At 38.2% G+C, this 18360-nt stretch overlaps 2 protein-coding genes across 4 annotated transcripts; one reads left to right on the forward strand and one right to left on the reverse strand.

Moving 5' to 3' along the window:
• Nucleotides 1-1187: 1187 nt before the first annotated feature.
• On the forward strand, nt 1188-9695 carry NRPB1 (RNA polymerase II large subunit). The gene is made up of 14 exons (XM_089612081.1): nt 1188-1512; nt 1996-2259; nt 2467-2766; nt 2856-3014; nt 3210-3371; nt 3479-3699; nt 4077-4218; nt 4303-4638; nt 4728-5014; nt 5334-5592; nt 5683-8702; nt 8778-8849; nt 8936-8989; nt 9072-9695. Exons 1-14 carry the CDS (start codon nt 1429-1431, stop codon nt 9181-9183), a joined length of 5472 nt encoding a protein of 1823 aa, XP_089468207.1. The 5' UTR covers nt 1188-1428; the 3' UTR covers nt 9184-9695.
• A 455-nt stretch (nt 9696-10150) lies between these two features.
• EMB2001 (P-loop containing nucleoside triphosphate hydrolases superfamily protein) lies at nt 10151-13180 on the reverse strand. Of its 3 annotated transcripts, none has more exons than XM_089612083.1 (5): nt 12620-13180; nt 12457-12526; nt 11972-12134; nt 11325-11548; nt 10151-10694 (listed from the first exon to the last, which is right to left on the reverse strand). In XM_089612083.1, the coding sequence occupies exons 1-4, from the start codon at nt 13077-13079 to the stop codon at nt 11339-11341; spliced, it is 903 nt and encodes a 300-aa protein (XP_089468209.1). In that variant the 5' UTR covers nt 13080-13180; the 3' UTR covers nt 10151-10694; nt 11325-11338. The 3 variants fall into 3 exon arrangements, with proteins under 3 accessions (XP_089468209.1, XP_089468210.1, XP_089468208.1); XM_089612084.1 differs by lacking the exon at nt 10151-10694 and adding an exon at nt 10855-11021; XM_089612082.1 differs by lacking the exon at nt 10151-10694 and having other exon boundaries at nt 11154-11548.
• Between the last annotated feature and the right edge of the window lie 5180 nt (nt 13181-18360).

The following is an 18360-nucleotide window of genomic DNA, read 5'->3' on the forward strand; positions in this document are numbered from 1 at the left end:
TAAAAATACTAATATACTCTTAATTATTTTCAAAATAATTAATCTAAGTGTTCAAAATTTTAATCAACTACACTTTTTGTATATACCAAATATTGTGCTTTCAAAAATATTTAATCCCCATCTAAACTGGCAACAATCTGTTTGAAGTAAAGTCATATGCAACGAGAAAGCAACGAAGTATAAAAAATTTTAATCATGCTTTCAAAATATTTAATCCCCATCTAAACTGGCAACAATTTGTTTGACGTATAGTCATATGCAACGAGAAAGCAACGACGTATCAAATATTTTAATCATGCTTTCAAAATATTCAATCCACTCTTCGATGAACCATAAAAGAAGAAGAAGAAGAAGAAGAAGAAGAAGACACTGATGACGGTGGTGATGCCAACCTTCGATCTCCAACGGCGATCTAGAGACCGCCAAGCCCCAACGCTAGGAATCCTTCTCTCCGACCTCAATTCCTTTTCGAACGTCGACATCGCCATCGACGGCGCCGACGAGGTCGAGCCCGCCTTGAACCTAGTCAAAGGTCGCGACGGCGATGCTCGAATCGGTTTGCCGAGATTCATTGTCATCGTCGACGATTATAAGCTGCGGAGGGTTCCTCTCTCTTATTCTTCTCTCCGCGACGATTCCGACAAAGACTGCAGTGGCAAAGAAGCGCGAGGTCGGAGCCAGAGCCGTGTCTCACGGAGGCGATGTCATGAGTTTCGGAGGAATGATCGGTCCGCCTCACTGGTTCTCTCCACTTGAATCAGCATTTTGATTCTCTAATACTCATTTTTTTTTTCTATATTTGCCTGGTCTCTCTCTTGGTTTGCTAATTCGTTTTGAGAAAAGCGATGGTGTCACAAGGATAATAATTTTGGGGTTTTTAAAATTTGGCTACTTTATCTTAATTTTGAAAAGTTTGACTATTTTGTCAAACCCAAAATTAAAAATAGCTAGATAGGCGGGTCGCCCCTAAAAAAAATCCCTTTTTGAAAGCCGAAAGGAAAAATTTAGCCTTTTACAAGCGGCTCAAGCCCAGTAAACAACTAGATCACTGACCCAAAAGCGACGAGGTCATTAGCGGTATTATAGAACCAAACTAGGGGTAGTTTCGTCCCTTAGAGAATTTACTACCCCTGGATTACTCGTCTTCGTCTATAAATATCCCCTTAGGGCTTACCAATTTCATTTGTTTGGAGACTCTTCGAAAGAGAGCTCTCAGCTTTACGCAGTCGATTCTCTCTGTGCCGACTACGAAAAAAAAGAAAAAAAAAAAATTAAAGACGAAAATCCAAAAAGAAACAAATACTTCGGAAAAAGAAAAAAACGGAAACCTATTAGCGCGCGAAGCAAATATTCAATCTTTCTGAGTTCTTTGAAACCCTAGAGTTTGGTAAAGTTTGAGCCTTCACTTGGTGTCGGAATCAGATCGCCATGGATATTCGATTCCCCTTCTCTCCGGCGGAGGTGGCGAAAGTCCGTACGGTTCAGTTCGGAATTCTCAGCCCCGACGAGATTGTAAGTCTCTGCTAAATTCTTTTTTTTTTTTTGGTTATGGTGTTTTCTGATACGTGAAAGTTCAATGGACCTGGGAATGGATGGGAGATTATTTTTTTTTCTTGCAGTTTCTTGAGTTTGAAAATTGTTTTCGGTTCAAAGTCTATACAGGCTCTATGGCTTTGATTGTACCTATTTCGAGTTCAAAGACCGTTTAGGTTTCACTGTCTTGAGTTCTGTTTTCCTGTGATGCATATTTATTGAGTGAAATTATTGAAAAAAAAATTGAGTGAAATTATTGGGTACAATTAGAAATGAGTGACCTTTTCGATTTAGGTGCTGGTTCTGGGCTTTGGTTAAGCGATGGGGGCTTCTTGATTAAAGGATGCTGTGTTCTTGGATGGTTTTGCATAAGAATTTATTTAAAATGTCAATTGTACTAGGATTTGAGTTAAGTAGTTTGTAGTTTTTTCACCCTGATGTGGGTTTTTGTTGGTTCTGCAGAGACAAATGTCAGTTGTGCAGATTGAGCATGGTGAGACGATGGTGGCTGGGAAGCCGAAGATAGGCGGTCTGAGTGACCCTCGGCTCGGTACAATTGATAGGAAGATGAAGTGTGAAACTTGCACAGCAAGTATGGCCGAGTGCCCGGGCCACTTTGGCCATCTCGAGCTTGCTAAGCCAATGTTCCACATTGGCTTTATGAAGACGGTGCTCAGTATAATGCGCTGTGTTTGTTTCAATTGCTCCAAGATTTTAGTAGATGAGGTATTACTAGCTTCTGTTACCTTGTTCAGTGAAATTGTATATTGTTTCAGCTACTCAAACTGATCATAGAATCATTATTCCTATTGAGATTGAGATTGAGATTTGTTATTGGTAAGCGGGTCATGCTTTATTTTTCTTGAGTGGAAACTAAGGGTCAAGCTGTATATAACTAATTTTGCTTTTTTACACCGGATTACCTCAACGTAGGACGATCACAAGTTTAAGCAAGCTCTTAAAATAAAGAACCCAAAAAACAGACTTCGGAAGATTTTGGATGCCTGCAAGAATAAGACCAAATGTGACGGTGGTGACGAAATCAACGTCCAAAGTCAAGACACTGAAGAACCTGTGAAAAAAAGCCGTGGTGGCTGTGGTGCTCAGCAGCCAAAGATCTCCATCGATGGAATGAAGATGGTTGCCGAGTACAAGAGTCAAAGGAAGAAAGGTGATGAGCAGGAACAACTTCCTGAGCCTGCAGAACGAAAACAGACTCTCACCGCAGAGAGGGTGGGCTATACGATTCATTTTCAACATGAATTTTTTGGAGTTCATTTATGACAAAATGCAATGCTTATACTCTATTTATAACAATATAGGTTCTTAGTGTCTTGAAGAGGATAAGCGATGAGGATTGTCAACTTTTAGGGTTGAATCCGAAGTATGCTCGTCCGGATTGGATGATTCTGCAAGTCCTCCCAATTCCTCCACCACCAGTGAGACCTTCTGTGATGATGGACACATCTTCTAGGAGTGAGGCAAGCATTTCCTGTTTTTGCTTTGCTTTGCTTTTCAAGAAGACTGTTCTCTTTGTGTATTATTAGAATAGTTATGTCCTAGAATCTATACCATAATGGAAGCTGTGGTTTTTTTTTTTTTTACAAAAGCTGACTGTTTCAATTGCTCAAAATCACAGTAATGTAACTTTCCATCACTGTTGCTGGTGATTGCAGGACGATTTAACTCATCAGCTGGCCATGATCATACGACACAATGAGAATCTCAGGAGGCAAGAAAGAAATGGTTCTCCTGCTCACATTATATCAGAGTTCGCACAACTGTTGCAGTTTCATATCGCCACGTACTTCGACAACGAGTTACCTGGTTTGCCAAGGGTATGGTTGTTCGAACCATGGAATTGATAATTTGTCTAAAGCACAGTAATGTGAATATTTGTGTTTGGAAATATGGAATCATTATTTCCAATACCTTTATTTCACAGGCTACACAAAGATCGGGGAGGCCAATAAAATCCATATGCAGTAGGCTTAAGGCTAAGGAAGGCCGGATTAGAGGGAATTTGATGGGAAAGCGTGTGGACTTTTCTGCACGAACAGTTATCACCCCAGATCCTACCATCAACATTGACGAGTTAGGAGTCCCATGGAGTATTGCATTAAACCTTACATATCCAGAGACTGTGACTCCTTACAACATCGAAAGGTTGACCTCCATGTGTATGTTTAAGTTTACGACATACTATTATCTCTTTAATTTATGGAAAAATGGTATGAAGTGGCCAATTCAAACTATGACTTTTGCAGAATAGCCATAGTTTCATTAGGTATAGCAAAATAGCCAATTGAGAGTACTATGACTTTTCCTGTCTCGATTAATTTTAATCCAGTCTTCATAAAGCTTACATTCTGTCTTTATAGTTCGTTGGGATTAAATTTAATCAAGCCTAGATTAATCTTACTTGGGCTAGTTTGCTTATAGTTGGCAAACTATGGCTATTTTGCAAAAGCGTAAGTTCTATTTGACTATATAGCCGCTTGACCCTTAATTTATTAACAGGATTTGACTTATTGAAATACTAGGTTAAAGGAGCTCGTGGAGTATGGACCCCATCCTCCACCTGGGAAGACCGGTGCCAAGTACATCATAAGAGATGATGGACAGAGGCTTGATCTTCGTTACTTGAAGAAAAGTAGCGATCATCATTTGGAGCTTGGATACAAGGCAATAATTCGTACGCTTATAGGGTTTTATTTGGACCTTTTAACTTTAGTTCCAACATGTCAGCTTCTTGTTTTATGATTACAGGTGGAGCGCCACTTAAATGATGGAGATTTTATCCTTTTCAATCGTCAACCCAGTCTCCATAAGATGTCTATCATGGGGCACAGGATCAAGATTATGCCGTACTCAACATTCCGGCTTAATTTATCTGTTACTTCACCGTACAATGCTGATTTTGATGGTGATGAAATGAACATGCATGTTCCTCAGTCATTTGAGACCAGGGCAGAAGTGTTGGAGCTTATGATGGTGCCCAAGTGCATTGTCTCTCCTCAGGCAAATAGGCCTGTAATGGGAATTGTACAGGACACGCTGTTGGGCTGTCGTAAAATTACTAAGAGAGATACCTTTATAGAGAAGGTAAGCGATGGAGTGATTGTGATCACGACTGATTCTCAACTCTCTGTCATGTGCTTGATACTGATCCCTAATTATACAATATTCTGCAGGATGTTTTCATGAACATTTTGATGTGGTGGGAGGACTTTGATGGAAAAGTTCCTGCTCCCGCCATTTTGAAACCACGGCCTCTCTGGACTGGGAAACAAGTCTTTAATCTCATTATTCCAAAACAGATAAATCTGAACAGAACTTCGGCTTGGCACTCGGAGAGCGAAAGCGGAAATATAACCCCAGGGGATACAATAGTTAGAATAGAGAAGGGAGAGTTACTATCTGGAACTCTTTGCAAGAAAACACTTGGGACATCTAACGGAAGTCTTATACATGTTATATGGTATACGATTCTTCTTTTCGAGACGCTTTTCCTCCCGTGCCAAAATAAAATTGGAATGTTGAGATCATAGTTGAATAGTACAATGGTTTGGATCCCAAGAAATGTTTAAGTGTTGGAGCTCTAGAATTTGAATTCTTGTGTTCAGAGTACCTGTTCCTAGAGAGGCAGTGAAACAAAGTTTTTTCATAATATAAACCCAATCTAATTTCGTGGGTATGCCTAATATTCAAAGGTGTAGCAGCATCCACTTAACACTGTTTTTAGCTTTGAGATTATAATGTTTTATTTCGATTGTTGTCTAAAACATTGTTTTACACAGGGAAGAAGTCGGTCCAGATTCAGCCCGCAAATTTCTTGGTCACACACAATGGCTTGTGAACTACTGGCTTCTGCAGCAGGCTTTTAGTATCGGTATTGGAGATACAATTGCTGATGCAGCAACAATGGAAAAGATTAATGAGACCATTTCAAAGGCAAAGAACGACGTGAAAGATCTTATCAGAAAAGCCCAGGCAAAGGAGCTAGAGGCTGAGCCTGGGCGGACAATGAATGAGTCGTTTGAAAATAAAGTCAATCAGGTACCGTTATTATTTTTTTGTTGTCCTGATTTTATTATGTCGTCTTGTCTGCATTTTTTTGTTGGATGCTAACATGTTTGATGTCTATAGGTCCTGAACAAGGCTCGTGACGATGCTGGAAGTAGTGCCCAAAATAGTTTAGACGAGACCAACAATCTCAAGGCTATGGTGACTGCTGGTTCAAAGGGCAGTTTCATCAACATCTCGCAGATGACTGCTTGTGTGGGGCAGCAAAACGTTGAGGGCAAGCGAATTCCTTACGGTTTTATAGGCCGAACTCTGCCTCACTTCACCATAGGCGATGACGGGCCTGAAAGTCGTGGCTTTGTCGAGAACTCGTATCTCCGAGGACTGACCCCGCAGGAGTTCTTCTTTCACGCTATGGGTGGTAGAGAAGGTCTCATAGATACTGCGGTGAAAACTTCTGAGACTGGATATATCCAGAGGAGGCTTGTGAAGGCTATGGAGGACATTATGGTCAAATATGATGGGACGGTCAGGAATTCTTTAGGGGATGTTATTCAATTTCTGTACGGTGAAGACGGAATGGATTCTGTCTGGATAGAATCTCAGAAGCTAGATTCTCTAAAAATGAAGAAGAAAGAATTCGATAGGGTTTTCAAGTACGAGTTTGATGACGACAATTGGAACCCGACGTACATGCTGCCAGAACATGTTGAAGATCTCAAAACCATCAGGGAGTTCCGCAATGTGTTTGATGCTGAAGTTCAGAAGCTTGAAACGGATAGGTTCCAACTCGGAACTGAGATTGCAACCACTGGCGACAATACTTGGCCTTTGCCTGTTAACCTGAAGAGGCTTATTCAGAATGCTCAGAAGACCTTCAAGATTGACTTCCGTAGGACTTCAGATATGCACCCGATGGAAATTGTTGAAGCCATTGACAAGCTCCAGGAGCGCCTGAAGGTTGTACCTGGTGACGACGCGTTGAGTGTTGAAGCGCAGAAGAATGCAACGCTCTTCTTCAACATCTTACTTCGAAGTAGCTTTGCAAGTAAAAGGGTGTTGGAAGAGTACAGGCTCACTCGGGAAGCATTTGAGTGGGTTATCGGAGAAATCGAGTCTCGATTCTTGCAATCACTTGTAGCGCCTGGGGAAATGATTGGCTGTGTCGCTGCACAATCCATCGGTGAGCCTGCCACACAGATGACTCTCAATACCTTTCACTATGCTGGTGTGAGTGCGAAGAATGTTACTCTCGGTGTCCCCAGGCTTAGGGAAATTATTAACGTGGCCAAGAGAATCAAAACCCCGTCTCTCTCTGTCTTCTTGAAGCCTGAAGCAAGCAAAACCAAGGAGAGGGCAAAAACCGTTCAGTGTGCTTTGGAGTACACCACACTCCGCAGTGTGACTCAAGCAACGGAAGTGTGGTATGATCCGGACCCCATGAGCACGCTTATCGATGAGGATATTGATTTTGTCAAGTCCTATTACGAAATGCCGGATGAAGAGGTGAACCCTGATAAAATCTCCCCTTGGTTGCTTCGTATCGAGTTGAATCGTGAAATGATGGTGGACAAGAAATTAAGCATGGCCGATATCGCTGAGAAAATCAACCTCGAGTTTGATGATGATCTGACATGTATATTCAACGATGATAACGCGGAGAAGTTGATACTTCGGATTCGTATCATGAATGACGAAGCTCCAAAAGGAGACATGACTGACGAATCTGCTGAGGACGATGTTTTCTTAAAAAAGATCGAGAGTAACATGTTGACAGAAATGTCGCTTCGTGGAATCCCAGATATCAACAAGGTGTTTATCAAGCACGGTAAAGTCAACAGGTTCGACGAGAGTGAAGGGTTTAAGCCCGAGAATGAGTGGATGCTCGATACTGAAGGCGTTAATCTATTGGCTGTTATCTGCCACGAAGATGTCGATGCAAAGAGAACAACAAGCAATCACTTGATTGAAGTCATCGAAGTTCTAGGCATTGAGGCGGTCAGACGGTCCCTCTTGGACGAACTGCGTGTCGTTATATCCTTCGATGGGTCTTACGTGAACTACCGGCATCTCGCTATTCTCTGCGATACGATGACCTATCGCGGTCACTTGATGGCCATCACTCGCCACGGAATCAACCGAAACGACACTGGGCCGATGATGCGGTGCTCCTTCGAGGAGACGGTGGACATTCTCCTCGACGCCGCTGTGTACGCCGAGACCGATTACCTGAGGGGCGTAACAGAGAATATAATGTTGGGTCAGCTCGCTCCGATCGGCACCGGAGGCTGTTCTCTGTACCTCAACGACGACATGTTGAAGAACGCTATCGAGCTCCAACTTCCTAGTTACATGGACGGCCTCGATTTCGGCATGACGCCGTCCCGATCTCCGGCGACCGGGACTCCGTACCACGACGGAATGATGTCACCGAGCTATATGCTGAGCCCGAATCTCCGCCTGTCTCCGATCAGCGACGCTCAGTTCTCGCCTTATGTCGGAGGCATGGCTTTCTCTCCCACTTCGTCTCCTGGGTATAGCCCGTCATCTCCGGGATATAGCCCATCATCACCGGGCTACAGCCCAACTTCGCCGGGTTACAGCCCAACATCCCCAGGGTACAGCCCAACCTCGCCGGGTTACAGCCCAACATCTCCGACATACAGTCCAAGCTCTCCGGGTTATAGTCCAACAAGCCCAGCTTACTCTCCCACAAGCCCGTCTTACTCGCCCACCTCACCGAGCTACAGTCCTACTTCACCGAGCTACAGCCCAACGTCTCCGAGCTATAGCCCGACTTCGCCGAGCTACAGCCCGACTTCACCGGCTTACAGCCCGACTTCCCCGGCTTATAGCCCGACATCACCGGCTTACAGCCCGACATCACCGTCTTACAGCCCGACTTCACCATCGTACAGCCCGACATCTCCTTCTTACAGCCCGACATCTCCTTCTTACAGCCCGACTTCACCGTCGTACAGCCCGACTTCACCGGCCTATAGTCCCACCTCTCCGGGTTATAGCCCGACTTCACCGAGTTACAATCCTCAGTCGGCAAAATACAGCCCGTCCCTCGCTTACTCGCCGAGCAGCCCGAGGCTATCTCCGTCCAGCCCGTACAGCCCTACCTCCCCGAGCTACAGGTAAAGTAGATTGCTTTTGTCCAGATTATGTCCCGAGGATCCTAGTTAAGTTGAACTTCTCATTTTTGTTCGCAGCCCAACATCTCCTTCATACTCGCCCACATCTCCGTCATATTCTCCTTCAAGTCCCACCTATAGTCCCAGCAGGTAAGAACAGTCATTCGGATTCTCGATGTTTTGGATGACTTTGTTCTTGCATATTAATCTTTCCTTTTTCTGATTTTAACAAATAGCCCATATAACGCTGGAGCTAGCCCCGACTACAGCCCTAGCTCCCCACAATACAGGTAACTAAGGAGGAGCTTCACAACAAAATATATTTGGGTTTTAAGGCTTATCATTGTCTTTACCCTGTTTCCTCTATCGCAGCCCTAGTGCAGGGTATTCCCCAAGTCAACCGGGTTACTCACCGGCTTCGACAAGCCAATACACTTCGCAAACAAGCGATAAAGATGCAGAGGAGAAGCAACGCAAACGCTAGGGCCAAGTGGTTCCGATTAAATTTGGGGTTATTACCCAAAAAAGGTCAGTTTTCGAATCAGGGAAGCAAAAAAAAGTCACTGGTCGGTGAAATATTTGTAACCCGCCAATCTGAATATTTCAACTTGCAAATGAGTGCAAATTGATTCCATTGTGGATATATACAACTTGCAGCTTAATGTGCAAGAGTCTGACCCTCGGATCGGCCTACTAACTGTTGTCGAAACGGGTCTCCACTGCGAGAATTTTAGGCGATATGCTTGAGGACAGTCTTTTCTAGATGTGTCACGAGTTCATTTATCTGTACCTTTTTTTTTCATCTGAGAGAGAAGTTTCTATTTAAATGGACTATAGGAGCGAACGTGAAAAGCCATATATTATGTTCTAGTGCAACTTTTTGTTCTTTTTGTTTTGGGTTCTCATGGAAGCCCAATAAATACTCTGAGGATGTGCGTGTACGATAATGGACTTTAAACAATTGTCCTGTTCAGGAAGTAAATTATACTATTTTTATATCTTCGGTGGCGTAGTAAAATGCATACATAATTCTACTTTCGATCATAATCTTTCAATTATTTTGGTTTCATTTTAATCGTCGAGCAGTGTATTTGAATATTAAGGGTAGAGACTTCATTGACCATTGACCATGAAGTCTCTACCCATAAATATTCAGAGCCCTGACCAGATTCAAGCATTTCTTAAAGAACCAACCTAATTCTAGTTCATATTCAAACTAAAGAGGCTTCCAAACAGGGGGAGTACTAATGGTGAAGATTAAACAGTGATGATGAAACTTGTTTTATGACAAGTCCATGAATATACATTGAGAAAATGTTAGTAAGTATATCAAGGCAACATTTCAAAAAAAAAAATAATAATAATAATAATAAGATTTAAGAATATCCTTTCTTTTTTGTTGGTGCCAAACTTTTTTTTTTTTTTTTTGAAACATGAATCTTATATTAACAGGCTGAAAACGCTAATTTACAAAAAGGGCGAGCAAAGTTGGTACCAAACTTATTATTTCTAGTATATGTCAAATCAACTGACAAGTACTGATTCGTTGAGTGAATCTCAGTCTTTTGAAGTCAACGAGTCACACTAACGAGAGAGAAACGCCCATTGGCCGGCAAACAGCGACTACAAAAGAATAGTCGTTTGGGGCAGGCAATATAACTTTATTTTATTTTTAAGCGTTTGTGTATAAATATACAAGCAGCAAATCATATCCCATTGCAAGAAATCTAAGATGGAGAGAGCGTCAAAGCTGAGAATCAAGATGTCAATGCTTCCCAAGCTACAAATTTCAATGAAGTGAACTTTGTGAGCCAATTCCGAGGCCAGAAGTAATATACTTTGACAATAGTGGAAACCACCCCAAGTTACCAACGTATTCCGAGAAGAAGAGAAGATTTGGACGAACTCCATAATTTGTCGAACAGGTTTCGATTGGAGAACCTCCAACGTCCCTGAATTTGTGCCTCGAGATAATTTCTCACGACCTTGGAATTACTGTGCACGAAAATGTGGTTAATTACTTTGTTGCAGTCTAGGCCGTGATGGTGGTGTGTGTGTGTGTATATATATATATATATATATATATATATATATATAATTAGAGAAAGCCATCGTGTTTGGGTTACATAGCTAGTTAGCTATGACCATAAGAACTCTGTTATGAGAACTGTTTTCAATACCAAAACTCAATATGAATTATCTTTTTACCCCATATTAAGTGAAATGTAGAATATGCACACAAGAGAGACACGACAAGATCAGCATATGTTTCAACTTTGGAGACTTCACTCTTTGAAAGGGTCGTGGCTGGGACTTCTGATTCTGTATTTATAATTACTATGATCAATTGTTACCTACATGCAAATGATTGCATAAAAAGTCCCAATGAACTAAGGTAATAATAGAAAAAGTAAACATGCATTCTATCAAAACTCAACTTCAAACATCTCACACTGCCCAAAAATCCCACCAATTTGCTTCATAATTTACATATAAAGATTTTACATCTCATTGACTGAGAGGTTATATGAGCAAAGTTTAAATTTAGCCAGGGAGAGTAATGGCAATTAGTTTCAAGCTACAACTAGTTTACTACAACAACAAAACAAAACAAACAAAAAATACCTCTTCATGTGTCATTACTGATCCCAGTAGTTTCTGAGCTGAGACAAGTGACGAAGAAGATCGTCTCTGCCCATTCCGGTGACACTGCTGGTCATGATCCACGGTGGATGCTTCGGATAGAACTCGGCTATCAACTCTTGAAAATTCCTGATGTTTTCGTCCGGTCTTTTACCTTTTGACGCTTTCCCTTTGTCGCACTTTGTGAAAACAAACGTCAGCGGTATCTGAAAACATAAATGGATGAATAAATATGGGCAAGGGAAAACTTCCCACTCATGGGCTCATAAGTACATGGATAAATTGTTTATTTGGCCTGTGAATTATCAGGGTTGGGTCATCACTTTGTCAATAAATTTATAAAAAAAATAAAATTCTAAATTGGTCCTGTACATTATAAATTATCAATTTGGCCTTTCTGTTAGTTCTTTATTGGCTGAGAATCATATCAATTTATGGGTTTTGACTGAAATTTTACGGTCGACTTTGAAATGTAGCCGAATGAAATCCTTTAATCTTAAGCCAAAAAAAAAAAAAAAAAATTAACAGAATAACTAAACTCATAGGATTTATAAGACATTTTGATTCAGGTGAGAAATACAGTATTTTATCACGATTAACTATCGCTACAAAGGAGAAAGAAAGGTTACGTTGTTGCGTCCGAGCCAATTGGCACAGTCGAGATCAATCTTCTGGGGCGGAACGCTCGCATCTATGAGGAGGAGAACAGAGACGAGAGTGTCTCGGTTCAGAAAATAACCTTTGGTGAACGCGGTCCAGTCTGTCCGAGCCGCTTCTGATGCCTTTGCAAACCTGAACACACACACACAACACAAGCTAAGGATTCAATCATCAACATTGTCTTTCATGAGGCATTAGGATATTCAGTTTTTTTTTTTTTTTTTAGTAGAAACAAAGACTAGGAAACATGAACAAAACCATCTTATTATCATATTCATGATTGTTGGAATCTTTCACACCATTTCAATCCCAATCCTAATTTCAAATCCATTTCTGCTAACAGAAGAATCTAAACCACCTTGTTCTTATCACGACCATGATAACTTTACTAGTAAGTTCATATCTACCAAGAAAAAAAAAACCAAAAACAATGCTCCTTTATCTTAATTCTCACCCATAACCAGGCAAATCCACAATATACCAACTTTTGTTCACCAAGAAATGATTGATCAGCTGAGTTTTACCTACACATGAAAAAAAAAACACATTTTTAAACATAAAAAACACCACAAAATAACAAAAACCCAACGAAAGCATAGTTGTTTTCGGTGACTGACCTGGCTTTTTAGAAGTGAGAGCGATTTCTTTCTTGCGAGCCAAGGCGTTGATGAGCGACGACTTTCCAACGTTGGAACGTCCGAGAATGGCGAACTCAGGCTTTCCGTCGCTGGGACAGTCCTTGGCTCTGACACTACTCTTCACATACATGACGTCCTTTATCTTCGAATCGCCGGCGTACGGACCGAGGACGATGTTGGAGCCGGGGAGGACCATGGTCTCGGAGACCTCGCCGGGATCGATTCCTGGAGGGACGAAGAGGAAGGTCTTGACCAACTTGGTGGTGTCGGAACTTGAAGAGGCATTGGGGCTCGTCGATGGAGTTCGATTGGCTGAGACAGCGAGGGTTTGGGTTTTAGGGTACGACACAGAAGAATAAGAAGAAGATAAGGATGAAAGTTTGGGTTTCAGAGAAGAAGCGAATTGAAGGCTCAACGCCCGATTTTTCAGCACTAACATTGCTCTGTCACTCTCTGTGAATCACTTCTTTCCTCTCTCAAATATCCTCCAAACCAAAGCCAAGAATTGATGGAAAGAGAGGCAGGGGAAATACTTTTTTTTTTTTTTTTTTAATAATTTTGTTTAAGCTTGCTGTACTATAAATTACAGCTTCAATATAAACATTACAAATTATGCCTCAATAATATTTTTTGTTTAGGAGTGACATTATTAATCAAAATTATATAATATATTAACAACATGCGTATGTTAACACTAAAATTACATGATTTATTAAAAAGACGTTAAACTGAACGATGATAAATTATCTACCCCTAAAAACTAGGGACATGATTTTACTACAAAGACATTAAACTTAATGAAGATAAATTATCTACTTGTAAAAATTAGGAACATGACTTAGTATGATTTAGTATAAAGACATTAATGCAATAATATATGATTATTACTTCATGTATCAATTTAATTTCAATGCAATTTTAATTCAATTTCATATTTCAATAAATTTCAATTTAATTTTTTTTTTAGGAAATTTTCAATTTAATTTTTAATTTTCAATAATTTATCATTAAATAAATATGAACTTAATTTTAATATAATGAGTATTTGCTATTTAACCGCGCATCAGCGGCAATGTAAATCTGACACGTATTAAAAAGATGTGAGGTTCATGAAAATGCATTAATGAATACAACTCAGACACGTTATCGTTGATAGCGTAATATAATAAGTTCAAATCTATATTAAATTCGTAGTTTGCTACTTGGTTTGATAATCCCCCATTTGTATTGCGGATACATTGTTAGCCGATTTGGTTCCAATTTTTTGAGTGCTAGTATTTTCCCTAAAAAACTATATTAAATTATTCCCAAAAATATAGAGGATGGTTGGAAGTCTACAACTTTTTTTTTTTTAAGTTGTAACTTGGATGTTGTAGAACCATATCAAAGACTTTTGATAGAAAAAAAAATTTGAAGATTTTCCTTAAAAAGAAAAAAAGAATAATCAAGACAAACAATTAAAGAAGAAATTTGTAACTCAATATGTCATTCCAAATATCACGTTTGACATACAACTAACGTTTGGAAACTTATTAAAAAATAACCAAACAGATGAGGTGTCACTTGAATAAGTCATTTAAATTTTTCATTTTGTCATTTCAGCCGTTTTTTTTTTTGTATGGTGATTTATCATTCTTTCTCTTTCATACAGTTTTTTTTCACCAAAACTTCAAAAATTCATCATATCTTCCTCATATGAACTCGAAGTTGAGTGATTTCAAATCCTACGGATTCGCGGCGAGGAGAGCTTAAAAAATAGACTCATGGTGTTGGATGAAAAATCCTGTCTACTACTGTAAAATTCCGCCAGAGTTCAATAATTGGTACATTAATTATCGAATTTTTTAAATTATTGACATTTTTTTGCTAATTATAAAACTTTCAATATAAAGATATTTAAGTCAAATATAATTATCATTGACTATTTTTCTAAATGTTTGCAAACATTAACTACATCACAATTTTATAATTTAGTATTGGTTACAAATTTACGATGCCCATTAAAGAATGAAGTTTTTTTTTTTTTTACAATAAATTAAGAAAATATATAAAGACAGCAAAATAACTGCAAAATCATCCTAAAGGTAAAAAATGAGATTCTTTGATGGGCCCACATAAGCATTTAGATCAGATTCTTTGATGGGCCCTCTTCATCCAGACCTAAAAGCAGAGACTTAACGCTGCTCTTAAAGGTAGGGTCATGCATTGTTAGTGTCAGCCCATATTTTCTAGGGGAAATTCTACAAATAGCTTATTTGAAGAAGATAGTGATCCCTGAATATATCACATTTTCAAATATTTAATAAGTATCTCATATTATTTTAAATAAAACTGTAAACAACTAAAAAAATTTAAATCAAATTATAAACGGTAAAAATAATTTAAATAAAAACAAGAGGGAAAAGTTGTAAGAAATAGGTATTTTCAAAATAAAATGAGATATTTTTTATAATAAAAATGAGAAATGAAATATTTTTAGAAACAACAAAATATTTGATTTTCAAACTAAATGCAAATACGTGCTAGTGGGTCTTGAATACAAGCGTCATTCAAATTTAAGAGCTATCCATGGGACATTTGAAAGTTCATAGACTAATCTAATAAATGAATAAAAAGGTCTAGGAACTTTATGATAGGTGTTAAACCATTGAATTACAATAATAATGTCCGGCAAATTTTGATTTTTTTTTTCTATTTTGTCTAATTACAGCAAAAGCGAAACATGACAAATAAAACATTTTAATTATATATGATAGAATTCATGTCTGTCTGCTTGTAGTCTTGTACTTTTGCTTATTCCATGCAACAAAAAGTAAGAAAATAAAATTAGGAAATATTTTGCACGTTCTAATCTTTCATCCTGAGAAGAAAAATGAGTCTTTTATTCCTTTTCCATGGCTTAAAGAAACAGTTGAAAAGGAAGGGGAAAAAATACCAAACCAAGCCCTGTACACAAAGAAACAGAAGTTGAAACTCAAATACAAGCAAAACACCACACCGCACCTTTAATTCAGACTTTTTGGATTGAGAAAGTCAAGAATATTAATACTCTTGACTCACTCAATCAAGCTTATTGCTATCATGAGCTTTATTTTAATTATTATAAAAAATAGTTTGGTTGGTTATTTATTTATATATATATAGTTTATAAGATACGGGTGTGACAACATGTAAAGACAAGTAAGCTATTTAAAAAATAAGTGTTAAAGTGCAAATGGTACAAGTCTTTATAGGTGTCTCGACAAAGCAGTTTAACTTCTTAATTAGATTGCATTGTGTTATTATATGATTATGACAATGCAATACTAATACCTAAACTGCTTAAACAAAGTACATATATATATATATACACATACATATATTAGATATTATATTATTAACGGATCCTTATTAGTTATTAGCGTTGCGTTTTTAAGTATACTTGTGTCCTACAGGAACAAAAGCTATTAAAAATAGAGAGATCATATTTTTCAAGTCTAAGCTGGCTATATGAGTTCCCCAAAAATCTCATTTTCCGTAATATTGATAATTTTGTACCATGTGTAAAATAAAACAATATCATATTTTAAAAAATAGTACCTGAATTTTTATCCTAGCAGGGTCTGCAAAGTGATACAAAATTTGAATCCCTGTTTACTTATGTATAGTACTATTTTAGAATTTTTTTTAATTTTTATTTATTTTTGTTCATGTTAGTTACTTTAAATTGAAGCAATTAAAATTATATATATATGACTCACGAAAGTGTAAATATGGTTCTGGTGGAAATTGATTTTAGGATTTTCCAATATCGTTTTTGACAATTTCAAGTCTTATTTCGTATCGAATATAAGACGAGATCAATCGACCCCATTTCTCGTAAAAAATACACTCAGTTTTACTTTCAAGGAGGAGTGACATTTTTTACTATGACATAAAAAATAAAAACTGCACAAATTTATAGGTCGAAATTTGTCGAAGCAATTTGCTCCAACCTGCTTTTAGTATCAACGCCGGGCATAAATAAAGATCTTAAAAAACTTGCCGTTGTTAAAGAATTCTTGCACAAAGTCCACAAACGACTCAGCGCCACATATCAATTCTCAATACACATACGAGAGACTTTATCTTACGTTTTGTCCTATTGCAATGACTACTAAGCCCAACGACAGCTCTAGCTCATCAACTATGTCCCCACACTCCACACCAACTTTTATATTAATTATTCACGTTTTTTTTTTTTAATTTTTTTTTTTTATAGCAACTTTATTGGCAGATGATTTGAAAAATAGATTCCAATAACACGTATGAAGTCAAATTCTAAAATGATTTCAAACCTGAATGCGGATACATTATTCTTTTAGTGACATATATATTGTTTGTGGATACCACTACTAAATGGTTTTTAACATAAAATAATCCATTCGGATATACAATAAAGGATCTGTTAGAAGTATTTGAGATTTCATAGTAATTAGTTATTTATTTATCTTCAAATTCAATTACTTTATATATATATATATATATATATATATATATATATTTTTCTCCAAATGGTTATTGGTCTAATTGATTCCAATCTAGATTAATTAACTAGTCTGTTTAAACAATTTTGATTCTTACCTTTAATTACCATTTTGCTTTGAATAATTTTTAAGATTTGTTTTTCCTTTACTTCGCTCAAAACATTTATCAATCTTTGGGGGATGTCACTGTAAATGAAGATAAAGAATATTGTAATTTTTTTTGTAAATTTTAATTTTGTTTATTCGGGAGGGATAAAATATGTCAATTTTGGAAAAAAAAAATTGTATGATAAATATTATTAACGGCCAAGCGAAAAGCGATAATTTTATTTTGAAATGAGAGTTGAAATTTTCTAACGCAATGAAAGTCAAAGACATATGAAAACTAGATCGTCACTTGTTAAAAGACTCAATCTGTGGCTCCATTATGGCAAGAGGCAACAAAACTATGAGCGTTGCGTCCGTGTAATTAAGAGATTTTGTTATTTGCAACAATGACAAGTAGACTCAGTTCCATATGGATCGATCGGAGCATCTTCGAGATGATGATCGAGGCAAATATGAAGGAAGACGGCGGTGAGGAATCTCTATCAAGCAAAGTGGCGTACTAGTTTTAGTTTTTGGAAACAACAATGATATAGGACGACTCTCCGATGAGAGTTTGGAGAGGAAATGACAGTGAAGAAGATGAATGTCTACTAATGGAAATTATCGAATCAACACTCGAGGAGCACGTTGCGACGTAAGAGACGAACTCAAGATGCAAAGTTCGTAAAGTGAATTCTACCAGGGTGCAAAGAGATTTTCCTTGACGTACACTCTGATGTTCACCACTAGTTTAAGTAAAAATCTGAGGTGAAAACTTAAGTTCTTATCTTAAATTTTAGAGAGTTGTGAGAATAAAAATAAAGATTTTTAGTTTGAGTGGTAATTTTAGTAGCGTTTTATCGTGGTAAAAAGTTACTTATCTCAAAACGATGTTTTTCGAGAATACTTTATTAAGCCTTAAAGTTGTAGTACGAACGTGAAGATTTATCTCAGGCGAGGATCTCAAGCTAATAGATGTTGGCTTAAGGACATCAGGGAAGGCAAAGCAATGCTCGGACATCGCTTTTTGTCGGGATTGGCGAGGTAGGCGCCTCGCTCACACAATATGGTCAAAGCTATCACCTTGTTTGGGCGACGCGGGGCTCTTTGGCCGGGATGGGTGAGGCA

The sequence above is a fragment of the Urtica dioica genome, chromosome 4 (genome assembly GCF_054948205.1).
Source record: "Urtica dioica subsp. dioica isolate 48M chromosome 4, U.dioica_male_clone48M_v1_H2, whole genome shotgun sequence".
NCBI lineage: Eukaryota > Viridiplantae > Streptophyta > Magnoliopsida > Rosales > Urticaceae > Urtica > Urtica dioica.